Source organism: Canis lupus, chromosome 12 (genome assembly GCF_003254725.2).
Source record: "Canis lupus dingo isolate Sandy chromosome 12, ASM325472v2, whole genome shotgun sequence".
NCBI lineage: Eukaryota > Metazoa > Chordata > Mammalia > Carnivora > Canidae > Canis > Canis lupus.
Window position 1 is genome coordinate 5,205,973 of NC_064254.1, and position 27,269 is coordinate 5,233,241.

A 27,269-nucleotide genomic window follows, 5' to 3' on the forward strand; every position below is an offset into this window, starting at 1 on the left:
AAGTCTGGCTCCTTGATTGGCCTTGGTTGGCATGAGGGGGTTTGATACCACAGTTTTGTTTTGTTTTCCCTTGATGTTTGTCTGGAGCATAGTAGTTATTATGTAAAAGTTTTCAGCCTCACTAGCCTTTTTTGGTGCTGTGGCTATAAAGAACAGACTTCTGTTAGGGTTGTACATGTGTGTGTACATGTGCACAGGCATTAGAGTTGTGGGTTTCTGGCTTCTTCAGCATCAAGTTTGAAATAGAAGAGGCAAAAAGAAAACCCTGGAAACTCACCAGTGTGTTGTTCCTTGGGGCCTGAGATTCTGAGCTAGTTTGCTTTCTTCTCTCCACTTTTCAGCATTTTCTTATGTTTGTTTTATAAATAACATTCTAAGGTTTTTAATTGTATTTAGCAGGAGGAACAGGGAAAAGAATCTATTTTATCTTCCTGGAAATGGAATGTCTCCTCCTTTATTAGACAAACAAACAAACAAACAAACAAACAAATAAAACCCCAAGGCTCAAAGGAGGCAAGAGAACATGCCCAGGACCTTGTAGATAATTCATAGGTTGCTAACTTACATTGCCTGTTATTTTGTCTTTTTCTAAAAGACTGGATTTTTTAACCACAGGAATTACATCTTCTTTTTTTAATTTTTGGTCTCTGTCAAAGTACCAAATTCATATTTTCTGTACCATAATTATAACATATTGATGCTTACTATGTGACAGACTCTGGGTTGAATGCTTTACATGTATTTTCTCACTTAGTCATGAGAACCCTGCAAAACAAACATTATTATTCCCATTTTACACACAAGGAAACTGAGGCCCATAAAGGTAAAGTGATTTAAGTAGGTCATATAGCTGGTATCAGGGCTGGAGCCTGCTCACTAGGATAACCTGACTTTGCAGGCTTCCAATAAATCTATACCTAATAAAAGATGGTCCCAGGAGAGATCAGCAAAAATTAGCTAAAGAGTAGATTAATTGTGGAAAAAGAGAAAGCTAGCATATGTGACTTTAGTTCAACGATGAAGCTTCAGATGGTAGACTCTCAGAGAAAATCAAAGACACACCAAAAATAAGTTTTGATATTTTAACAAGTCATTGATATTATTGTCCTTTAGCTATGCTCCTGAAATTCTAGAAAAAGGGTTCCAGGTCTGACTCTAATGCTTACTTAACTCAAAATATAGTATGTGAACCTATGAGTGCTATTCTTGTTGAAAGAATATAAAGAGTTTTAAAAAAAAACAACACGTGAAATCATGAATAGAACTCTAGATCAGGGATCCCTGGGTGGCGCAGACAGTTTAACGCCTGCCTTTGGCCCAGGGTGCTATCCTGGAGACCCGGGATCAAATCCCACGTCGGGCTCCCAGTACATGGAGCCTGCTTCTCCCTCTGCCTGTGCTCTGCCTCTCTCTCTCTCTCTCTCTCTCTCTCTGACTACAATAAATAAATAAAATAATAATAATAATAAAAATTTTAAAAAAAGAACTCTAGACCATAGTCCCTAGGGCCCTTCTTTAGTTTTAGAGAAGAGACTGATGAGAATGTTCCATATCTAATCCCAAATCAATGGTGAATGATTTCTGAGGAGGAAAAAGTTTTATCACTGAGGAGAGCCTATCCACACATCCTGTAAGTTTTCCAAAAATAAATCATTGAAGTTTCAGATATATTACCATGGGTAACAGGAGTAACAAAAGGAAAGGGTCCCTTTGTAGCTCCTTTATTTATTTACTTCTTCTTCAGGGGTTCAGAGACTCAGATCCTACCTGAATAATCCCAGTCAGAAAAGTTGTGGATGCCACCACACTCAAGGATCTGTTATAATCCACAAGGAAGGAGGGTGCAGAAAAGTCTTCCTTGATGAAAGTTCCCAGAACCAGGTGGCCACTGTTGAATGGGTACAATCTCAGGACATTGATCATCAGAGCACTCACAAGGAAGAAGGAACCTATGAAAGATGTTGAGGCGGAAAGTGAGGTTTTAAAACCAGGGAACCCGACATATTTGACAAAAGCAAGGCATGGTCTGATGTTGTTTTGTCTTTGATCTGAATAACTTTTCTTTTTTGAAAGTGGTCCTTGGAGAAGTTAAGAATGAGTGAAGAAAAGAACTCTGGGTTCCACATGTCATGACCAATTCCCAGAATTTAGATCTTTGTGGTCCAGGTATGGGTGTATGGAGTGGGGCTCAAAGAGAAATTGGCTGGAAGTGCATAACAGGCTCAGCCACTTACCTGCTCTTAGAGATGGTGAATGAGATGATGGGGGAGGGGATAAGAAAACAAAGCTAATCAATAATAATAATAAGACAACACTTATCATTTATGAAGGATTAACTAGGTGCAAAATGACACTGAGCTAAACCTGTTTCAAACATGATTTCATTCAGTCCTCCTATCCACATAGTCACATATGGGAGCAAAGGCAAACCCTACTTTTAAATTACCTAACAGAAACAAAACTCTAGTAACCTTATTATCAGTATTTGGAAATGATTATGATGTGCCCCGGAACTTGGAAATATGCAAATATAATTGTTCTCTCAGTGTCTGAATGTAATATCAACATATAATGGGTTTTAGTAGAGACATGTGATATTGTCCTTAAAAAAGGCAGGATATCACTCTGCCTCTAGAATAATGAGAGGGTAACCAGATTGAATGCACAAACATATCTGGAGAAAGCATGTGTCAGTCAAAATGATCAGTGTTGTTTGGGTGGTCAGTTGTTCAGTAGGGAAGCCCAGAAAAAGGTACTTTACTAAGTAGATGTTGGCAATGCCAAGATTACTGAGTATTTTTGTGGTTTGATTTCTATGCCAGTTTACCTATGTGAAGAAAATGTGCTGCTTATATGACCTTCAACTAGTTTGATCCCTGTAACAGTTATTTCTGATTATAAATTAGTAGGTGGACTTTTGACTCAGGTAAGGAAAGTGCTTATCCTATGGATTTGAGTGCTTTGTTACCATGACAACATTTTCTCATTGTAGATTAATAAGCTGGCATGATGATTATAAAGTAGGCCCATGGTCTTGGGTTACTGCAGGTCCAGCTGAAAGATGGATCCACTCTAGGAATATTGGCAAAATTGCCTCTGGATCTTCTGGATTGAGGGCAGATTTCAACCAGTGGTAATTTCACCAAGAAAAGTACCAATGCTGTTTAATTCTTTTGGAAACCAGGTGGCTGGCCGAGTTGTCTGGCAGTGACCTTAATAATGGCACAGTCTCTCAAATCTGAACCCTCACCCTATGGATGGAATGTCCATTTTCTGCTTCCTTTTTTTCTACCTTAAGTATAGCTTCAGTTTGGGTTCTTAGCAATAAGGAAATGATTGAGGCAGAGACTCCATCCACCTCCTGGGGTTCCAGTGCTGGACTCACCAATGGACATTTGATGACATGATCCAAAAATGACATAAATTAATGAAGAACAGAAAGCTGCATAACAGACATTGAGAGGAGGAATCAGTTGCCTGGTCAGCAAACTAAATGTCAGGACTGAAAAACAAGATAATTTAAGTAAGAAGAGGTAGGCTGGCTTTTTAAAAAATTTAAATTCAATTAATTAATATATTATTAGTTTCAGAGGTAGAGCTCAGTGATTCATCAGTCTTTTTTTTTAAGATTTTTATTTATTTATTCATGAGAGATGCAGAGAGGGAGAAAGAGAGAGAGAGAGAGAGGCAGAGACACAGGCAGAGGGAGAAGCAGGCTCCATGCAGGGAGCCTGACGTGGGACTCAATCCCGGGTCTCCAGGATCACACACTGGGCTGAAGACAGCACTAAACCGCTGAGCCACCGGAGCTGCCCTCATCAGTCTTATAACACCCAGCGCTCATTACATCACATGCCGTCCTTAGTGCCCATCACCCAGTTACCCCATCCCCCACCCCCCAGTAGGCTAACTTTTAAAAGTCACTTTCAAAAATACTGTAAAGAATATTTAAAATAATGATCCCTGTGTGTAACTGACTGAGCATGGTAATAGCAGCTCTTGACACATAGCCCTCCATTAGTCCCTTTTATTACCTCCTTTAGTATGTAGCTTCTCCTACTTTACCACATGCTTTTACACCTCAGTTATAAATCACAGGCTTAAACACTTTTCACTTCAAGTTCTTCCTGCTAATCATGGAAAACAGACATCACAATAAAACTTCTGATTCCAACAGCCCAGAGGTAGTCCCATTTCACCCCTAGTCTAGTAGCAGAAGGCCCTGGGAATCCTCCAGTACTGGAAATAAAGCTGGAGAACAAGGCAAGAACCGTACTTTGCTGGCTTGATTTCCACATTGGTATGTGTTGTCTCTCTTCCATATGCCAATCATTTCAGCCTCTTTCTTCAACAACTCCTTCAATACTTACTTTCTTTTCCAAGAATACCATGAGAATTTGTAAATTTTGAAGCAAATAGATTAACATGCATGGTGTCATCCTTTGATGTCTCAAACCTGCAGCTCCTGCCCTGACAGCCTATCCTTTTTTTTTTTTTTTTTTTTTGAGAGAAAGAGAGTGCATGTGTGCACATGCACAGGGGTGATGGGGGGATGGGAGAAGGAGAGGAAAGAGAGAATCTTGAGCAGGCTCTACAGCCAGCATGGAGCCCTATAAATGGCTCAATCTCATGATTCTGAGGTCATGACCTGAACCAAAATCAAGAGCCCAATGATCCACTGACTGAGCCACCCAGGCACTCCTGAGGACCTATCTTCAACTTACATCATAACGTGTGCTCATCTGAATTCAGTTATAAGTTCAGTGAGCCAAGTTAGTGTCTTAGATAAACAAGGCTTTGTGTGTGTGTGTGTGTGTGTGTGTTTGAGGTTCAAACACATACAAAACTAGAGTATAATGACCTCCCATGTATTTATAACCTGCTTTAACAGTAGTCAACTCATGACCAATCTTATCTCATCTATTCAATGCTCACTCCTCTCCCAATTCATATTATTTTTAAGCAAATTAAAAAAATGAAATTATTTCATCTGTAGATATTTAAAAAAAGACCCTCTTTTTTTTTAAGTAATCTGTGTGCCCAATGTGGGGCTCAAACTCACAACCCTGAGATCAAAGTCTCATGCTCTATTGACTAAGCCAACCAGGTGCCCCAGAAGGAGACCCTCTTTTTAATTTAACTACAATACCATCATTATATTTAAGAAATTAATAATGGTTTTTTATCAAATATTCAGTCAATGCTCAAATTTCCCTGCTTATCTCATAGATGGTTGTTGTGGCCTTAGAGGGCCTCTAAGATGATCTGCAATGGCTAATTGGTATTCATGCCTCTGTGTGATCCCTACCCCTTTAGTAGGGGATGGACCTAGTAACTCGTATCTAAAAAGTGAGAGTACAACAAAAATGATAGGATGTCACTTTTGAGAGTAGGTTGTACGATGCTTCTGTCCTGGTTGCTCTCTCTCTATCTCTCACCAGCTGCAAGACCTGGCTTCAAGAGTGTGTGACCTATGCAATTAAACAGGGCTTAGAAGGTTCCACACTTGCCTTAATGCTCTACTCTGACCATCTTGAAATTCTGAATAGTTTTTAAAGTAGGAAGTCTGCATGTAGCTGTTCCCAGCTACCATATTAGGAGGACACTCAAGCACTGTTGGAGAGGCCCACAAGGTGAGAAACCCAGGCCTGGCAGCAAATGCATGAGTGAGCCTAAAGGCTGATCTCCAGCCTCAGTAGAGCCTTGAGATGACTGACAGCTTGACTACAACCACATGAGAAACCTTCAGCCAAAGATATGGTGGGTTTTGGAGTGATCTTTAAAAAATATTATTTGCTATTATATGTTGTACTATTTTTTACAATCTTTGTGTTCATATCAGGACCTAAATGAAGCTTTCATATCAGTTGATGGGTCTCTTAAATCTTTATAATTTATAGTTTCTCCTTCTGCATTTCTTTTCAAAGCAAAGCTCTAATGATTGCAAAAGCAAAAAACCAAGAAAACACACACACAGAGAAATTGCTTAAATTAGCTTAAGCAAAACAGGAAATTTACTAAAAGAGTATAAAAGGCAGTTAGGCCTCATCAGAGACTGGAACCGTAACTAAAAAACCATCAGGATCCAAGGCAGCAATCTCCCTATTTTCTTGGTCTTTAGGCTTGCACAGGCTCCTGTTTTTGTTTCCAGTTCGAGGCTACTGGGAACAACATTGCCAGGAATATTTTTGTACATGCCTCTTGGTGCATCATTGTACAAGTTCCATTTTAGTGTGTGTGAGTTAGCATGTAACTCAAATTTCACTTTTCACTTCAATAATCTTGATCAGTCTCATTGAGTTGTTTCCTTACGGATTTGTAGGAGTATATATATTGCAGATTTAAGTCCTTTGCTGAGTGTGTGTATTACAAGTATCTCTCCCTTTCTGTGGTTTGCTTTTCAATCTTTGTGTGTCTTTGAATGAACAAGACTTTTACTTTATTAATTTATTAGTCTTTTCCTCTTAGGCAGGCTAGTACTTCTTATGTCTTGTTTGAGAAATCATTTTTTTACCTCAAGATCATGAAAATATTGCCCTACATAATTCTAAAAAAATTTTATGGTTTTACCTTTCACATTTAGGTATTTAATCTACCAGGAATAGATTTTTGTGTATGGCATTAGGTAGAGGTCTAAAAATTGTTTTTTCTTGTTGTTATTGTTTTTAATAGGTTCTACACCCAGCATGGAGCCTTGAGATCAAGATCTGAGCTGAGATCAAGAATTGGACACTCAACTTACTGAGCCACCCAGGTGCCCTTAAAATTTTTTTTAAGTAAGTATCCAGTTGTTTCATATCATTCATTAAAAAGTTTGTTTCTATAGTGACACATCTGATATAAACTGTGCAACATATATCTGTGTATCTCTTTTCTGTTTCATTGGTCTAATTGTATATCTCTGTAATACCATACTGTCTTGCTACTTTGTAGTAATTAGTTTAGCAACAGTTTTGATAAGTTAGTCAAAAAATGCCCATTTTTATTGTGAAATATAACATACATATAGAAAGTGCATTAAAATAGATCTTGATGGGGTGCCTAGCTGGCTCAATTGGTTGACTGACTGACTCTTGGTTTCGGCTCAGGTCATGATTTCAGGATGTGGGATTAAGCCCTGGTTTGGGCTTTGTGCTCAATAAGATTCTCCCCCTCTGCCCCTCCCTCAACTTATGCCCTCTCTCATGCACACACTCTCTCTCTCAAATAAATAAATAGATATATTTTATTTATAAAAATAAAATAAATAGTTAAAAAACTAGATGTTGGGGGTCTGGGTGGCTCAGTTGGTTAAGCGTCTGCCTTCAGCTCAGGTCATGATTCTTGGGGTCTTGGGACTGAGCCCACATTGAGCTCTCTGCTCAGCAGGGAGTCTGCTTCTCTCTCTCCCTCTGCTTCTCCCCATGCTTGTGTGCTCTCTCTCTGTCAAATAAACAAATAAAATCTTTAAAAAAATAGATGCTGAGCTAAAACAAACATCTTTGTTACCACCACCCAGGTCTTTGATTATAATTCCACCTATTTCCACAAAGGTATTCATTATTTTGACTTTTTATGATAATAATTTCTTTGCTTTGCTTTATAGTTTTACCAGTAATGTACATATTTCTAAATAATACAGTTTAGTTCAGTTTGAATTTTCAGTTTGGATTTTATATTGATGGAGTTACACTGTATGAAAATTTTATTTCTGCTTCTTTTGCTCAATATCATGTATATAACAGTCCTCCATATGGTGGTAAGTTGCTTGAGACTGCTCATGTTCCTTCCATGTATTCCAATATATGCATATATGAATGTTTACTTATTCTGTCTACTTTTGTTGGCCATTATCTTAAATATTACAACTTTATATTAAATTTTGATAATTGGAGAAGTAAGCCTTCTTGTGCTGTGCTTCAAAAGAATATGGCATTCTTGGCTTTTTGCATTTACACATACATTTTAGAATCTGTTTATAATGTTCCATTAAAAAAATCCTGTTGAAAAAAAAATCCTGTTGAGATTTACATTAAAATTATCTATAGAGTTTATTTTGAGAGACTGAGATCTTTAAATATTGAGGCTTCTAACTCATGAACTTGCTAGTTTTCAATTAATTTAATTAATAATACTCAGTAAAGTTGTATAATTTTTCTAAAGAAACCTTACCTACCTTTTCTTAGTTTCATTACAACTTATTTCATATTTATTATGCTTTGGTATTTATTATGCTTTTATTATGCTTTTATTTTATTTTATTTTTTAAATTTTTTATTTATTTATGATAGTCACACACACACAGAGAGAGAGAGAGGCAGAGACACAAGCAGAGGGAGAAGCAGTCTCCATGCACCAGGAGCCCGACGTGGGATTCGATCCCGGGTCTCCGGGATCGCGCCCTGGGCCAAGGCAGGCGCCAAACCGCTGTGCCACCCAGGGATCCCGGTAAATGGTATCTTTTAAAAAATTTCACTTTCTGTTTCCTGCAGGTACATAAGAATATACTTGATTTTTATATATTGATCTTGTATCCAGCAAACTTGATAAAATCTTATTAATTTTATTAATTTATTGGTAGATTATTTTCTTCATTAAAAAATGATCACCTATAAATAATGAAATTTTGTTTCTTCCTTTTTAATTCTTATACCTTATATTTCTTTTTCTCACCTTGTTATACTGCTTATGAATTCCAGTATAATGTTGAATAGCCCCAATTTACTCTTTTTTAAAAATATATTTTGTTTATTTATTTTTTAAGTAAGCTCTCCACTCAACATGGGGTTGAACTCATGACCCTGAGATCAGGTTTCATGTTCCACCAACTGAGCCAGTCAGGTGCCCCAACCCTTATTTACTTGTGATATGTAACATACATTTTGAAATGTAAGGTTTCTTTTTTTAAGGATTTATTTGTTTATTTTTGAGAGACAGTAAGCAGGGGGAGGGGCCGAAGGAGAGGGAGAGAGAATCTTCAAGCAGACTCCCTGCTGAGTACAGATCCTGATGCAGGGCTCTATCTCAGGATCCCGAGACCATGACCTGATTTGAAATCAAGAGCTGGCTGCCCAAATGATTGAGCCACCCAAGTGCTCTGAAATGTAGGGTTTCAAATAACTTCCCCATACAGAGAAGTAAGAGAATTACTTGGTAAGAGCCTGAGAACTAAGTGGTCTAATCTCAGTTAAAATTAGGCTTTGGAAAAATAAAGGGAAAACTAATTTCCAAACTTTCCACTACTTTAAAAAATTTTTAATTTGAACTAATTTTAGATCTATAGAAAAGTTACAAAAATAATAGCTTCTTGTATATCCTTTACTTAGCTTCTCCTAATGTTAACATTTCACATAGAGTATAATGATCAGAATCAGAAAATTAACCTTATAAAATAACTAAAGACTTTATTTGAATCTCATTAGTTTTCCCATTAATTTTCTTTTTCTGTTCCTGGACTCTATCCAGAATTCCACATTCCATTTAGTTATTTCTCCTGAACCCTGCAAACTATAATAGTTCCTCAGCCTTTACTTGGTTTTTTGTTTGTTTGTTTGTTTGTTTGTTTTAGAATATTTGTTTTTCTTGACTTTGACACTTTGAAGGAGTATTAACAGATCAGTTATTTTGTCAAATGCCCCTCATTTGGGGTTAGTCTTAGGTGCCTGCACAATTATACTAAAGTTAAATGTCTTTGGCGAGAATGCTACAGATATGATGTTGTGTCCTTCGTATCACAGGATTCAGAAGTCTCTGTATATCTTACTGCTGGTAATGACATAGCATTGATCACTTGGTTCAGGTTGTTTTTCCCAAGTTCTTTACTATAGAGTAGTGAAGTAGTTAGCAAATATTTTGAGGAAGAAACTCTGAAACTATGAAAATCTCCTTACATAGTTTGCAGACTTCCACCTACTAATTTTAACATCTGTTAGTGGATTTTATCTATGGCAATTATTACTCTGGTGTTTCCCTAATGGTGATTTTCTATTTTCTTTTATGTTTATAAATTGAAATTCTACTGTCAGGAAGATCTAGCACTTTTTTTTAAAAATTTTATTTATTTATGATAGTCACACAGAGAGAGAGAGAGGCAGAGACACAGGCAGAGGGAGAAGCAGGCTCCATGCACCGGGAGCCTGACGTGGGATTCGATCCCGGGTCTCCAGGATCGCACCCTGGTGCCAAAGGCAGGCGCCAAACCGCTGCGCTACCCAGGGATCCCCTAGCACTTTTTAAATAAGTTCTTCACCTGTAGTATTTTTGTTTCATTTGAAGGATAGTATTAAGTTGTCAGGTACTACCTATTCAAATACAAATAAAACTTTTGAATTATTTAATATTTATTTTTTTAATTTTTATTTATTTATGATAGTCACGGAGAGAGAGAGGCAGAGACACAGGCAGAGGGAGAAGCAGGCTCCATGCACCGGGAGCCTGATGTGGGATTCGATCCCGAGTCTCCAGGATCGCGCCCTGGGCCAAAGGCAGGCGCCAAACCGCTGCGCGACCCAGGGATCCCTTGAATTATTTATACTACAAATTATTTCATTATTAAAATACTTAAAATAATATAGAATACTTAAAATAATATAGAATCCCTTAGTCAGTTAACAACTGTTGCTCAGATTCATTCATTCATGTAGTTATGTGATCATTATTATTCACCAAAGAACTTGACTACCCACTATGTGCTAGATAGTATGCTGGATGCTGGGTAAACTTTTACACCCTAATGCCATTCTTCTTTTGGTATGAAATTATACTGATGATTTGATAATTTAGTAATGAGATGTCCTCAACTTTGACCATAAATGAAGGACTTTTGATAAGTGGGAGTCAGTAGAGGACTCACAGTTAAAGCATCAGTACCAAGAGTTCAGGTCCCTCATTGTAGCCCTCTAGAGACTTTCTGATACTTTTCTGGAAGTAAATGTACTCATACAAACAGAACATTTTGATTTATCGCTACCATATAGAAATTTTAAAAGGCACTCCTTTATTTTGGGAATGCAAAGCTGGTTCAATATTTAAAAATTAATTAATGTAATCTACCATATTAACAATCTAAATAGAAAAATACATGGTCATGTCAATATTATAGAAAAATCATTGGACAAAATACAATATCCATTCATGATAAAAATTCTCAGCAAGCTAGAATAGATGGAAAGTTCCTCCACCTAATAAAGAGCATCTACAAAAATCCTACAGCTAACATCATACTTAACTGTGAAAAATTGAATCCTTTCCCTCCTAAGAACAGGAACAAGGTAAAAATGTCTATTCTCACGACTCTTATTCAGCATAGTAATGGAAGTCTTAGCCAGCACAATAAACAAGATAAAGTCATAAAAGTCATTCAGATTAGAAAGAAGCACAACTGTCCCTATTAGCAGGTGACATGATTATCAATGTAGTATATACCAAGGAATCTACAGAAGATTCTTAGAACTAATAAATGAGTTGCAGGATGCAAGGTGAACACACAGATCAATTGTATTTCTATATGCAAACAATGAATAATTGGAAACCCAAACTGTTTTTAATTACCACAATCAGTATCTCCTCCAAAATGAAATGCTTAGATATAATTCTAACAAAACATTTGCAGGACCTGTATGCTAATGAAGGAAATACAAATGCTAATGAAGGAAATCAAAGAAGGCCAAAGTAAATGAAGATATATACCATGATCATGGGTTGGAAACTCAACATAAAGATATCAATTATCCCCTAAGTGCTCTATGGAGTTAATGTAACAGCTATCCATATCTCAGTAGGATTTTTTTGTAGGCATAAACAAGCTGATGATAAAATTTATATAGAAAAATAGCTAAAACAATTTTGAAAAAGAACAAAATTGGAGGGATCACACTACCCAATTTTAAGACTCACTATAAAAATACAATAATCAAGACATGATATTTGTAAAGAGATAGACAACTAGATCAATGGAACAGAATAGAGTCCAGAAATGAACCCACAAAAATATGGCTATTTGATCTTTGAGAAAAGCATAAAAACATTCAGTGAGTGATAGCCTTCTTTAAAAATGATGTTAAAAAAAATGATGTTAAATATGTAACAAAAAACAAACTTTGACCTAAACTTCATACTGTATGTAAGGATTAACTCAAAATAGATCATAGATCTACATGTAAAACATAAACCTATAGGACTTTTAGGAGAAAACATAAAAGAAAATCTTTGTGACATGGGATTAGAAAGGTTCTTATATACAATAGGAAAAGCACAATTCATAAAAGGAAAAAAAATGGATAAATTGGACTTCATCAAAATTAAAACTGTTTGTTCTGTCAAATACACTATTAAGAGAGTGAAAAGATAAGCTATAGACTCAGAGAAAATATTTGCAAACCACCTATCTGACAAAGGACTTGTATCCAGAATATATCAAGAAGTCTCAAAAATTAACAATAGGAAAACAAAAATTTTTTTCCAATTAAAAAATTGGGCAAAGTTGTTGAACAAGCATCTCACTAAAAAGGATGTGAGATGAGTATAGGGGTGCGTGGGTGGCATAGTCAGTTGAGTGGTTGACTCTTGGTTTTGGCTCAGGTTATGATCTCAGCATAGTGAGACTGAGCCCCATGTGGGGCTCCATGCTCAGTGTGGAGTCTGCTTGAGATTCTCTCTGCCTGTCTGTCCTCTCCCCCTCCAGCTCATGCTCTTTCTCTCTCTCTCTCAAGTAACGAATAAGTAAATATCTTTAAAAAAAGAGGTTATGAGGATAGCAAATATGAACATGAAAAGATGTTCAATCTCATTAGCCATTAGGGAAATACAAATTAAAGCCACAATGAGACATCACTACATAACTCTTAGAATGGCTACAAAAGATAATAAAATCTAGCCTTCATCAAAATGAAGACTTTTGCTCTGTATATACTCTGTTAAAAGGATGAAAAGATAGGCTACAGATTGGGAGAAAATATTTATAAAACACTAAGATAAAGGACCAATATCTAGAATACATGAATAACTCTTGAAACTCAATAGTGAAAATGTAAATAATCCAATTAGAACATGAACAAAAGACAAGAAGAGCTATTTCATTAAAATATTCAAGTGGGGAATTGGCATAGGAGATCTTAAACATCATAAGGCATTAGGAAAATGCAAACTGAAACTGCAATGAGATCTCAGACATCCTTATTAGAATGGCTAAAAAGGAAAAAAAGTAGTGACAACATCAAGTGTTAGTGAGGATGCAGAGCAATTGGATCACTCATAGATTGCTGGTGGGAATATAAAATGATACAACCATTCTAGAACACAGGTTGGCAGTTTCTTAAAAATCTAAAGATATAACTATTCTATAATCTCACTGTTGTGCTCCTGGACATTTATCCCAGAGAAATGAATACTATGTTTGTTAACCTACACACAAATGTTCATAGCAGCTATATTTGTTTTTTTGTTTTGTTTTGTTTTAAGATTTTATTTATTTTTTCATGAGAGACACAGACACAGACACACAGACACACACACACACACACACACACACACACAGGCAGAGACACAGGCAGAGGGAGAAGCAGGCTCCATGCAGGGAGCCCGATATGGGACTCGATCCTGGGACTCCAGGATCACGCCCTAGGCCGAAGGCAGGCACTAAACTGCTGAGCCACCCAGGGATCCCAGCAGCTATATTTGTAATAGCCAAAGCCTGAAAACAATCCAGACATACTTTAAGGGTGTTTATGTTTAAATAAACTATGGTGTATCCATAGCATGGAATACCACTCAGCAATAAAAAGGAAAAACTATTGATACAGACAAAAACCTAGATGAATCTTCAGAGAATTAAGATGAGTGAAAAAAAAAAAAGGCAATCTCAAAGAGTTCCAAACTATATGACTCTATTTTATATAACTTTCTTGAAATGACAACATTCTAGACATGAAGAACAGATGAGTGGTTGCCAGGGTTAAGGAGGAAATGAGAGCAAGAGGCAAGTGGGGATAATATAAAAAGGCGACATGACGGATCCCTTGTAGTGGTGGAAATGTTCTATATCTTGACTATATCAATGTTAATACCCTGGTTGTGGGATTGAACTGTAGTCTTGTAAGATGTTGCCATTTGGGAAAGTAGAGAAAGGATACAAGGAATCTCTCTGCAGTTTCTTTCAAATGCATGTGAATCTATATATTGTTTAGAGATTTGTTTTATAGAGAGAGTGAGAGTGAGCAAGAGAAAGAGAATACAAGGGATCCCTGGGTGGCGCAGCTGTTTGGCGCCTGCCTTTGGCCCGGGACGCGATCCTGGAGACCCGGGATTGAGTCCCACGTCGGGCTCCCTGCATGGAGCCTGCTTCTCCCTCTGCTTGTGTCTCTGCCTCTCTGTCTCTCTCTGTGTGACTATCATGAATAAATAAATAAAATCTTAAAAAAAAAAGAATACAGCATCTTTAAAAAGAAAAAAAAAGAAAGAGAGTACAAGTGGGGAGAAGAGGAGGCAGAAGGAGAGGGAGAGAGGTAATCTCAAGCAGACTCCTTGCTGAGCTTGGAGCCCAATGCAGGCTCTATCTCATGACCTTGAGATCATGCCCTGCACTGAAAATAAGAGTCAGACACTTAACTGACAGTGCCACCCGGCACCTCTTGTGAATCTATAATTATTTCAAAATAGGAAGTTTAGTTTAAAAATACAGGCAACATCAAGCGAAGGGTGTGGAGGAACTAAAATCCTCATACATTGTTGGTAGGAATGAACAATGGTAGGCACAGCCACTCTGGAAAACAGTTTGGTAGTTTCTTATAAAGTTAAACACATACCTACCGTATGACCAGCAATACCACTCCTGGGTATTTACCTTAGAGAAATGAAAACTATGTTTTCATAAAAACCTGTACTGGAATGTTCATAGAAACTTTATTTGGGACAAAAACTAGACATGAAATGTCTACCAACATGTGAATCAGAAACTCTGGTTTCTCATCCACAGCCATGCAGTGGATAATCTATTCAGCAATAAAGCTATTGAAGCATATTACAATTTCCACTAATTTCAAAGACATCATGCTGAATTGAGGAAGCCAGCCTTTGACAGTTACATATTATATGAGTCCATTCAGATGATAGTCTCAAAAAGGCAGAACTGTGGTAATAGAGAACAGATCAGTGGTTGCCAGGGGAGGATGGGACTAAAAGGAATGGCATAAGAGTGTTTTGGGGCTGACAGAACTGTTCTGTTTCTTCATTTTGTGGTGGTAACATAAATCCATACATGTGTACAAATTTGTAGAATTGAACACCAAAAGGAAAAAAAAAAGTCAATTTTTACTGTAGGACAACTGAGCTCTTAAAAAGGGATCCCTTTTCTCCAACTAACAGCCTTGTGCCAGAGTTGGATGTTAGCTACCACTTGACCCTTTGTTTGGCCTCTTTTGTACTTTATACAACCTATATGATCACAGGTTTCATACCTGCCTGACTGGCCCCAGAAGGATAGACAAACAGTGCTTAAATACTAGTAGGGAATTGCGAACTACTGTAAGTAAAGGATTAATAAAATCTTTTCTCCTTCTCTGTGGATAAATTTGGTGTTGGATTAACTTTCTAGCTCTTCCTTTGGGAATCTGGTAACAGTGAAATGTCAGCTGTGTTACCAGCCAACATTGGTTATGGTAAAAATGCCTGATTATTCTGTACGTGGACCAAGAAGATTGTGAATGAAGGCTAAATATCCAGTGGGAATCATTGGCTTTGAGCTTTTCTGAGCACGATAACTCTTGTAATTGGGCATGCCATTTGTGGGACTCTGAAAACAACAGTTATGAGAATTACAAGAGACGTTGGTTCCTATTCAGGAAATGAGGCTTCTAAAGCCCAATTAGCTCCTGTACCTCTGTCTGTTTGATTTTGTTGTCTTCTATCTGAACTGCCACTTGGAAGACCAAAGAGTGGCCCCTGGACTGCTGTGTGTGTAACTTACTGAAGAGATGCTAGCATGCTGTGTTTCCTATTCTTTACCTGTCTAAGTATAACCAATGCCAAGTGAGGACTATTGTAGTTGTGTGAATATTAAATGACTAATTAAGCAAAAAAAGACCAATGCTTGAATGGGCAATCCAAGTATCTTAAAAGTATTCTATGTAAACTAACTGAGTCTTTTTTTAAAAATTTACTTTATTTATTTGAGAGGGAGGGAGAGAGAGAGAGAGAGAGAGAGCAGGGGAGGGGCAGAGGGAGAGAAAGAGAGAGAGAATCTCAAGCAGACTCTCCACTGAGAGCAAAGCCCCAACATGGGATTGATCCCAGGACCCTGAGATCATGACCTGAGCTGAAATCTAGAATTGGATGCTTAACTAACTGAGCCATCAGGGTGCTCTGAAGCTAACTGAATCTTTTGGAACCACCCTAGAAGAGTTAGTAATATGGCAGATAAGGGAATAAATGGTAGTAATGTGATTGGAATGCACCTATTTTTTCTATTCCTCTAACACAGGTAATTGTTTACTCTGGATAAACAGACAATGTCTGATAGATTGTGGGTAAAAAAAGGCTTCCTTACCTTGGGGAACTTGCACACAGCCAACACTTATACCAGCAAGTAAGTCTCCAATAAGCCAATCCTTGAACCGATACAAACACACCCACTCCAGGAAAGGAAAGATCGTTAGTATGCATCTCAGGAATTTGTGCCATGAGCAGCTGTGAGAAAGAAGAACAGAGATTTGATTAGATTTTCCAAAGAAAAAAAACCCCACATACCAAGAAAAGGCACGGTGCATAATTCTTCCCATACAACAGAGTTTCTTGTTAGCACTATTGATATTTTGACATAGTGGATGAGATAATTCTTTGTTGTGGGGCTGTCCTATGCATTGTGAGATGTTTAGCAGCATCCCTGGCCTTCACCCACCAGATGTCAATAGCACTCCCTCCCCTAGTTGTGACAACCCAAAAATGTCTCCAAACATTGTCAAATATTCTGTGGGGGACAAAGTCACCTCTGGCTGAGAACCAAATCTCATGTATATATGACAAGAACTAAGCTTTATTGTCTAGCATACAAAATAGGATGTTTGGAAAGAATTAAACCTACCAATTTTCCAGTAGAAAAACGGACTGTTACTGCTTTCTCTTGAGAAGGACAGTGTTTTGAGATGTGACATTGTTGGGAGACAGGGGCAATTAACACATCCACATTATCCCCATATACTTTTTTTTTTTTTTTTTTTTTTACTGAACATTAACTTTATGTGGCTTTGATCTGTAGTATGTGGAAATTTATAGAAAATGTAGATATTGGAATCCTATGCTTTAGGAGTTAGCCATATAAAGAAAAAGCAACAAAATAAAGCTTTATTATTTTTTAACCCAGTGAACATCAATCAGAATCATTTTTGTTATCTGGGGGACATTTGGCAACGTCTGGAGACATTTTTGGGTGTCACAATTGAGGGAGAGGGTGCTACTGGTATCTAGTGGGTGGAGGCCAGGGATGTTGCTATACATTCTATAGTGCATAGGCCAGCCCCCACAAGAAACAATTTTCTAGTCCAAAATGTTAATGATGCTGAGATTTAGAAAACCTACATTAACCTTCAAATCATCTAAAACAGCAGAATCATTGTTAATCAATCAGTCAATTGGTTAATCAATCAACTAGTAAAACTAATTTGGTTTTAAGTTGCTTTTTGCTATTTACATTTAGTATGGGCTGAAAGCAAAAAATATGAAGGCTTTTCATCTGTGAGCTGTAATTGAATAGCTGGGATTTGACTATAGCAACAAATAGAACTTTAGCGTATCCAAAGCTAAAAAGTGTGCTCATAAAGAATTTCACGTATGTTTGACTCTCACAACTATGAGCACTATGATCCCTAAGGTAATTAAGGCCAAATAAGCATGTCATTTTTCCAAGGTCATAATAGTGTTGACAGAGCTGGGGCTACAAACCAGGTCTTCTGATGCCTACTTCAGTGTTCTATTTACTCTATTACCACCATAGTTCATATTGACAGCTATTAAATTCTGTTTGGGAGCCAGGAAAAAGACCATTGCTATTTTATGAGAGTCCCTGAATGTTACGCAGGTATACACAGTGTGAGTACACAGTCTCTCCAATTATGACCCTCAAAGGAGAGAGTAGAGCAAGTCACTGGGACAATTTGGTGTTTCATCTGGTCAGTCTCTCTTTCTCTCCATGTGCCACTGGGCAGAAGTCACCCTAGGCAGAGTCATCAAAGATCTTTAGCATGGAAAAAATACAGTGGACATGGAATGATGAGGCCCTAGAAGTAAAAGAATATTAAGGCAAGAACTAGAGGAATAGGAATTGAATCCAGTGGGGGAACGGTATAAGCATTTTGACATGAATCTGGATTTTATCCAAAGCATCATAACAGCAAGGAATCTAAGAGTCTATGTGGAAATACAGGGGGCATTCTGATAAGAAAGGGAGTATTTGTAGTTGCTAATGAAAAGGAAGAAAATGAGGAAAGAGATGAGATTTTCTGTCAAAGAAGAGGTGGTGGGGGCACCTGGGTGGCTCAGTCAGTTGAGTGTCTGACTCTTGGTTTCAGCTCAGGTCATGATCCATGGGTCATGAGATGGAGCCCTCTGTCAGGCTCAGAGCAGAGTCTACCTGAAGATTCTCTCCCTCGGCCCCTCCCCCCAACATGCTCTCTTTCTCTCAAATAAATAAATAAATCTAAAGAAAAAAAAAAGAAGAGATGGAGTTCAAAGATTTTTTAACTAAAACACTCATGTATATAGTGTTTTTTATTTGCTCGGTGCCTTACAAATACTCCTTAAATCCTCACACTAGATACTAGTATCATCCCCATTTTTACAGATGAGGAAACTGAGGCAAGGTAGGGTTGGATAGCTTACTTCAAGTCACGCAGTTGGGAAGCAGCAGAACTGGGATTCAAGACCAAGTAATCTGGCTTCTGAGTCTTGTTTTTAGCCACAGAGTTGTGCTACCTTTCATGTTAAAAATCCAGAAGTGGATAAAACTGTATGTTTTACAAATGAGGAGTAAGGGATGCCTGGGTGGCTCAGCTGTAGAGTGTCTGCCTTCAGCTCAGGGTGTGATCCTGGAGTTCTAGGATGGAGTCCCACATTGGGCTCCCTGCATGGAGCCTGCTTCTCCCTCTGCCTGGGTCTCTGCCTCTCTGTGTGTCTCATGAATGAATAAATAAAATCTTAAAAAAAAAAAGAACTGCTAGAAAAGCCCAATAGGAGCAGAATTGATCAGATTTAAGTGTCCAAGCATAGGGCAGGTGGAGGGGAGTTAGGCTAAAATTTCTTTGGTAGTACCTTTTTATGATGAATTAAAAGTCAGGAAAAGACTCTTCTTGTGTAGAGACAAAGCCAATGTGCCCCCAAATCCCCTCTTTGACATATGACTTCTGAGCCATCTGGAGTAGAGAAAATGAGAGTAGTGATGTAGGACTGGGGAGGGTCTCCAAGACAAAAGGCAGGATATGGACAAAGGAGAATGTGTCAGAGAAAGAAGGTCTACAATAGGGTGGTATGGAGGCCTTCTTGTCTTGTCATCCAAAACATGCCAACCACAGTGATAAATTAAGGGATGAGAGAGATTGATAAATCTCAAGTGTGAGTGAGGACAACTTGAATAATTAGGGGTTTGTATAATGAGGTAGGTCAAAAGGGTCCTTAATGAGGTCTATGGACCCCCATGGGGTCTGTAGATAGAATTTGTAGGTATGTGAACTTAGGAAAAATTATACCTTTATTTTCACTACCCCTAAGTGAAATTTAGCATTTCCACCAGTGATGAATATTACAACAAACCACTGAAAGTATCAGCAGAACCTGACTTTGTCACCAATAGAAATCACAATATGTTCATATTATATTAAGATTGTTTAAAAAAAAAAAAGATTGTTGCAGAGATCTTAAGATATCATTTATATTCAGTTACCTTGAAATTATGGTAGCTACTAGATTCACATTATTAAATAACATAATTGTAATATTTAAAAAAATATTTTGAGAACTATATTTCAACCTAACTGGTTTCTTTTATAATCCTCTGTATTTTATGCATTAAAAAATATTCTGGCCAAGACCACTTAATAAGGAAAGAACTGTCTCTTCAACAAATTGTGCTGGGAAAATGGGATCTCCATATGGAAAGAATCAAGTCAGACCCTTACTTTATACCATATACAAAATCAACTCAAAATCAATCAAGAATCTAAATTTAAGAGCTAAATCTAGAAAACTCTTTTTTTTTTTTTTAAATTTTTATTTATTGATGATAGTCACACAGAGAGAGAGAGAGAGAGGCAGAGACACAGGCAGAGGGAGAAGCAGGCTCCATGCACCGGGAGCCCGACGTGGGATTCGATCCCGGGTCTCCAGGATCGCGCCCTGGGCCAAAGGCAGGCGCCAAACCGCTGCGCCACCCAGGGATCCCCTAAATCTAGAAAACTCTTAAAAGAAAACAGGAAAATCTTCATAATCTTAGATTTCATGATAGTTTCTTTTTTCTTTTTTTTTTTAAAGATTTTATTTATTTATTCATGAGAGACACGCAGAGAGAGAGAGAGAGAGAGGCAGAAACACAGGCAGTGGGAGAAGCAGGCTCCATGTAGGAGCCTGACGTGGGACTTGATCCCAGGTCTCCAGGATCACACCCTGGGCTGAAGGCAGTGCTAAACTGCTGAGCCACCTGGGCTGCCCTTCATGATAGTTTCTTAAAGATGACATCAAAACCACAGGCAACAAAACAAAATAACAGATAAATCAGATCTCATGAACATTAAAAGCTTTTGTGTACCAAATGACACTATCAGCACACAGAAAAGATGGTCCACAGAAGTGGAGAAAATATTTGCAAATTATATATTGGATAAGGGTTTAATATCCAGGATATAAGGAGAACTACTACAACTCCACAATAAAAAAAAAAAAAAAAACCTAATTTTAAAAGGGGCAAAGGAAGTAAATAGACATTTCCTCCAAGAAGGCATAAAACTGACCAAAGCACATGAAGGGATGCTCAACGTATTTAGTTATTAGGGAAATGCAACAACAACAACAAAAAAACAAAAAACAAACAAACAAACAAACCAAACCCCACAATGAGATAACCACCTCATGCCTAATAGGATGGCTATAATTTTTTAAAAATGGAAAATAACACAAGTTGAAGACGATATGGAGCAAAAACACTTGTACATTGCTAGTATGAATGTACAATGCTGTAGCTTGTATGAAAGAGTTTGCTAGTTCCTCAGAAAATTATAGTGACGCCTGGGTGGCTGAGCAGTTGAGCATCTGCTTTAGTGTCAGGTTGTGATCCCAGGTCTGGTGATTGAGTCCCGCATTGGGCTCCCTATGAGGATCCTGCTTCTCCCTCTGCCTGTGTCTCTGTCTCTCATGAATAAATAAATAAATAAAATCTTAAAAAAGTTTAAACATAGAATCACCATATGATCCAACAATTCCACTTCCAGGTATATAACCCAAAGGTGTTGAAAACAAGTTCTTAGATACTCCTTTTCCAGAATTTTAAAAAAGATTTTATTTATTTATTTATGACACACACACACACACAGAAAGAGAGAGAGAGAGAGAGAGAGAGAGAGAGGCAGAGACCCAGGCAGAGTGAGAAGCAGGCTTCATGCAGGGAGCCCAATGTGAGACTCAATCCCGGGACTCCAGGATCACACCCTGGGCTGAAGGCAGGTGCCAAACCGCTGAGCCACCCAGGGATCCCTCCTCTTTGCCAGTATTAATAGCAGCATTATTCATAATAGCCAAAAAGTGGAAACAACCCATGGATGAATCAACAGATGAATGGATAAACAAAATATGATATATACATACAATGGGGTATCACAGCCATAAGATGAAATGAGGAGCTGATCCATGCTACAGCATAGATGAACTTTGAAAACATTATGCTAAGTGAAACAAACCAGATATGTAAGACAAGGGATGCCTGGGTGGCTCAGTAGTTGAATGTCTGCCTTCTGCTCAGGTCGTGATCCTGGGGTCCTGGGATTGAGTCCCACATTGGGCTCTCTAGAGGGAGCCTGCTTCTCCCTCTGCCTGTCTCTGCCTCTCTCTCTTTCTCTCTCTCTGTGTGTCTCTCATGAATAAATAAATAAAATCTCTTAAAAAAGATATGAAAGACAAAAATTGTGTGATTATACTTAAACAAAATATCTACAATAGGCATAGAGACAGAACCTAGAGGAGAGGTTACCAGGGGCTAGGGGTGGGGGAAAATGGGGAATTATTGCTTAATGGGTACAAAGTTTCTGTTTGAGGTGATGAAAAAAGTTTTGAAAGCAGTGGTGATGGTTGCACAACATCATGAAATGTTCTGAGTGCTGTAGATTTGTACATTTCAAACGGTTAAAATGGCCATTCTTCGTTTATATCTATTTTACCACAATTTTTTTAAGTAAAAAAAGAATTTCTGAAAAGATGTTCATAAGCTTTATCAGACTGCTCAAAGGTTCATAGCACAAAAACAGGTGAAGAGCCCCTGAACTGTGGGACCTACCCAGTCACTGTGGCTGTCACAGGCTGTGGCTGTTGGAAGACTGGCAACAATAGTTAATCATTTGTATTATTCATTGTTATTCCCAGATGCTGTTGGGGACACCTGAGGTCTTTATGCCCAAGAAATTTATAATCAACAGGATGCTACAGGACAAACCATAAACAAACAAACAACTGACAAAAAATTACACAGGAAACTAAGGGTCCTGATGACAGGAATTCAAAAGAGGAAGACAGAAGTAGGTACTGAAGGAGTAAAGCAGGGTTTTGCTGCTGCCAGCATGAAAGTAGCTGAATGACCCCACACACCCACCGGCACTGGACATGATGTCTGAAGGTGGTAATGTCGATGTCCAAGTTCCCAGAGGAAATACTCTTCCTTCTATGTTCCTGTTGAAAGGTCTCCTCATTGTACACATCTCGCTTGACATCATATGTGAAAGAATTTTGCCTATATTTATAGCCAAAACTCTGGGCACTCCTCTCTGGTTGCATCATTCCTGGTTGAGTGGGAAGAGATCAAACAAAAAACAATTTATTTTATATATTTTTTAAACAAAAAACAAATTAAAAAACTCTAGATTCTTGGTACATTTTTATGGAAATTAAATTTACATATATAATGATATCTTACATTTACATAACACATTACTTTTTTTTGAATAAGATTTTATTTATTTATTCATGAGAGACACAAAAAGAGAGAGAGAGGGAGAGACACAGGCAGAGGGAGAAGCAGGCTCCACACAGGGAGCCCGATGTGGGACTCCATCCTGAGTCTCCAGGATCAGGCCCTGGGCTGAAGGCAGGTGCTAAACCACTGAGCCACCCAGGCATCTCAACACATTACTGTTTTAAAAAACTTTCTCTTGTACAATTTTATACTCAAAACCATTGTATAAAAAATGCAAAGTGTGTATTATTCTCGTTTTTCCAAATGGAGAAACCCAAAAGTTTAAATAGCCTTCCTTGGCTGTTTAATAATTAGGGTCGGGACTAGAACCCAAGTGTCTTGCTAGGAAATCTAGTTTTCTTTATATTCAGTTATGTTGCTATGTTGTAGGGGAAATGATTTAAGAGGTAAAAGTCAGTATAACCTTCAATTTTCACTGAAAACAGTAAAGATTAAGTGGTTAATATAGTATCTTCTTCCTTTTATCCCTTCCTTTTCTTCATAGCACCTGTCAGGACCTGATTCAATATTTCTGTCTGTTGTCTGTTTTCCAAGAGGCAGGGCTTTGTTCGTGGCTGTATCCCCAGGTGCCAGAATACTGTCTGACACATAGCAAGCCCTCAATGAATATTTCTTTTTTTTTTAATTTTTATTTATTTATGATAGTCACAGAGAGAGAGAGAGAGAGAGAGAGGCAGAGACATAGGCAGAGGGAGAAGCAGGCTCCATGCACTGGGAGCCTGATGTGGGATTCGATCCCGGGTCTCCAGGATCGCGCCCTGGGCCAAAGGCAGGCGCCAAACCGCTGCGCCACCCAGGGATCCCTCAATGAATATTTCTTGAATGATTGTCAAGTACCCAGCTAGTGGCACCAGGGCGCAGCAGAGAAAACTTTGCACAGGCTATCAGGAGCCCGGAGTTCCAGCCCTGGCTGTTTTTCTAACTAGTTTATATGATTAGAGGCAAGTGTCTCAGAAACTGGGTTTCAGTTTCCTTCAGTTTCATGCATAAAATAACGTGAATGAACACATGGCCTCTAAGGGTCACATTAAGTTTTAAAAGTCTATATTGTCCTGCTCTTTTAAGAAAATGAGAAGTTACTGAAGATGGCTATAGATCCATTTCTGGGAGAAAGTATAATCATTTTTTTTAAAGATTTTATTTATTTATTCATGAGAGTCACAGAAAGAGAGAGGCAGAGACACAGGCAGAGGGAGCAGGCTCCATGCAGGGAGCCCGATGTGGGACTTGATCCCGGGACTCCAGGATCTTGCCTTGGGCGGAAGGCAGGTGCTAAACCACTAAGCCACCCAGGTGTTCCAGTATAATCATTCTTGATCACCTATGGGTATTTTTTTAAAATACTTTATTTCTTTATATATTTATTTATTTAAGAGAGAGAGAGAGAGAGAGAGAGGACAGGGAGAAGGAATCCCAAGCATACTACTTGCAGAGTGTGAGCCTGGTTCAGCGCTTGATCCCATGACCCTGAGGTCATGACCTGAGCCAAAATCAAGAATCAGACCCTTAACTGACGGAGCCATCCAGGTGCCCCTCATCTATATTTCTGAACAATAAAAAAAGCATAAGCTCTAAACTCCCACATAAATGCAGAAAAGTATATCTATATATTATATAGCTATAAGATACCTAGGTAAACACTCAAAATTTGTAGATTACCCAAGTAGTTCTTTTATAGGTGAGGCTGAAAACAAGTTTAATGTATCAGCAACTCTGTTTTCCTTCAGAATGATCATGTATCATCATTATCATCATCATCATCATCATCACCAATAATTATAGAGCACTTACTATATACCAAACATTGCACTTGGTTTTTTTCATGAGTTATTTCATATAATTTCCAGGACAATCCTAGTGCTGCTATTACCCCCATTTTATAGGTGATAAAACCAAGGTTTTTGAAAAGTTAACTGGGCCATAGTCATAGGTTGTATTTTTACCCTCAAAGCACTGAGTAGTAGTCGTGTGTTGTATAGTACCTATGAACTGAAGATCACAAATTTAATAAAGCGAGAATGTGATTGGGGGATGTAGAAGAGGATGAAAGAGGTATTTTACAATGTATCACTTAGGAGAATTAGTAATTTCTGTGTTTCTCAGAAAAACAGAACTGTACATTAAAACAAGTAATATTTTTCCTTTTCTTCTCCCACCCACAGGAATATTCATCCAGTCTTCCTTACTTTCCCCATGTAATCCTACAATAAGCTTCCGTTGCTAGAATATATCTTTTTTTTAAAAAAAATATTTTATTTATTTGTTTTTGAAAGACACAGAGAGAGGCAGAAGGAGAAGTAGGTTTCATGCAGGAAGCCCATTGTGGGACTTGATCCCAGAACTCCTGGATCATGCCCTGAGCAAAAGGCAGACACTCTACTGCTGAGCCACACAGGTGTCCCAAGAATATATCTTTCCCTGGCAACTGAGAGAGCCTAATCAACCTGCCAATTATACTGAGATTATTAAGAAAAACAAAAACAAAAAAACCCCAGCCATCCTGGGTTGGATCCAGGGTTTGGAATTCAGCATTTTGTTTCTGAAAGTGGCACCAAGGCAGGGTTGGCACGAAGCAGGCAGCATATACACCTCGGGGCACAGAGGGAGCAGTGTGGATAGTTCCTAGGCTCCAGCAATGGCTGGCATGGGTCATGTGGGGCTAGCCTGGCCAGGTCTGATCATTTTCAAGTTGAGCAACAATTGCAGATTTTTATCTGAAGTCCTCTCACTTTGAAATGTTGCCAATTACTTTACCCATTTTTTTTTTTTTAAACACAGAACATATCTAACAAAACCCCTCTGCAGTCCAATTCAGCCCGTGGACCATCAGTGTGTGATCTCTGTACCAAGAGCCTTGCTGTCAAAGACAAAATACCCCCATCTTCTCCCATCACAAATTATAGTTTATCCCCCAAGACTTTCTCTAATTTTCTTTCCAGGCTAAGGTATTTATATTTTCTGGTGTCATGCCCTTTGGAGGCATTATATCCCACTATTTCACTTACAGGAAGTAAGATTTCATTTTATTACCTTCAATCTACATCATTTATATTTTTTTTCTGGATATGTCTCCTGAGGCAAGGGAAATAAAAGCAAAAGTAAATTATTGGGACTGCATCTAAATAAAACATTTCTGGACAGTGAGCGAAACAATCAACAAAATTAAAAGGCAACCTACAGAATGGGAGAAGATATTTGCAAATAACATATCTAATAAAAGGTTAGTATCCAAAATATATAAAGAACAGATACAACTCAATACCCCAAAGATAAATCACTAAAAAATGAGAAGACATGGATATTTCTCCAAAGAAAACATTCAGTTGGCCAACAGACACATGAAAAGATGCTCCACATTACTCATCATCAGAGAAATGCAAACCCAAACCACAATGAGTTATCAACTCACACCTGTCAGAATGGCTACAATTACAAACACAAGAAACAAGTGTTGGTAAGGATGTGGAGAAAAAGGAGCCTTCTTGCACTATTGATAGAAATGCAAACTGGTACAGCTGCTGTGAAAAACAGTATGGAGATTCCTCAGAAAATTAAAAATAAAACAGTGCTATAATCCAGTAATTGTGTTACTGGGTACTTAGTGCCAGAATAACATGCACCCCTTTAATCCCCATCCACTACTTCACCTATCTCCCTACCTCCCCCAGTAGTCATTCGTTTGTTCTCTGTAGTTAAGAGTCTTTTTCTTGGTTGTCTCTCTCTTTTTTCCTTTGTTTGTTTTTTAATTTTTTAAGGGTTTTATTTATTTACTCATGAGAGACACAGAGAGAGAGGCAGAGACATAGGCAGAGGGAGAATTCAAAGGGATACATGCACCCCTATGTTTACTGCAGCACTGTTTACAATAGCCAAACTATGGAAGCAGCCCAATTGTCCATCAATAGATGAATGGGTAAAGATGTGGTATATATATATATAATGGAATATAACTCAGCCATAAAAAAGAATGGACTCTTATCATTTGCAACAACATGGATGGAGCTAGAGGGTATCATGCTAAGTGAAAGAAGTTAGTCAGAGAGAGAGACGATATATCTCACTCATACGTGGAATT

General features: G+C 38.0%; 1 protein-coding gene and 1 long non-coding RNA gene across 8 annotated transcripts in view; one reads left to right on the forward strand and one right to left on the reverse strand.

Annotated features, from left to right (window-relative positions):
* SLC26A8 (solute carrier family 26 member 8) overlaps positions 1 to 27,269 on the reverse strand; it is an 84,602-nt gene that overhangs the window by 51,901 nt on the left and 5,432 nt on the right. For 6 of the 7 annotated variants that reach the window (XM_025418567.3, XM_025418565.3, XM_049092064.1 and 3 more), the window contains exons 2-5: positions 22,814 to 23,000; positions 16,520 to 16,659; positions 3,386 to 3,502; positions 1,768 to 1,949 (exon numbers count right to left, since the gene is read on the reverse strand). In XM_025418567.3, coding sequence (XP_025274352.1) covers positions 1,768 to 1,949; positions 3,386 to 3,502; positions 16,520 to 16,659; positions 22,814 to 23,000 — 626 coding nt within the window. The remainder of the gene's footprint in view (positions 1 to 1,767; positions 1,950 to 3,385; positions 3,503 to 16,519; positions 16,660 to 22,813; positions 23,001 to 27,269) is intronic. The other variant, XM_025418566.3, reaches the window with a different exon arrangement.
* Positions 6,046 to 26,772, forward strand: LOC118350360 (uncharacterized). Its single transcript, XR_004803998.2, has 3 exons — positions 6,046 to 6,237; positions 6,673 to 6,776; positions 22,588 to 26,772. It is a non-coding gene; the product is annotated as an uncharacterized LOC118350360 (long non-coding RNA).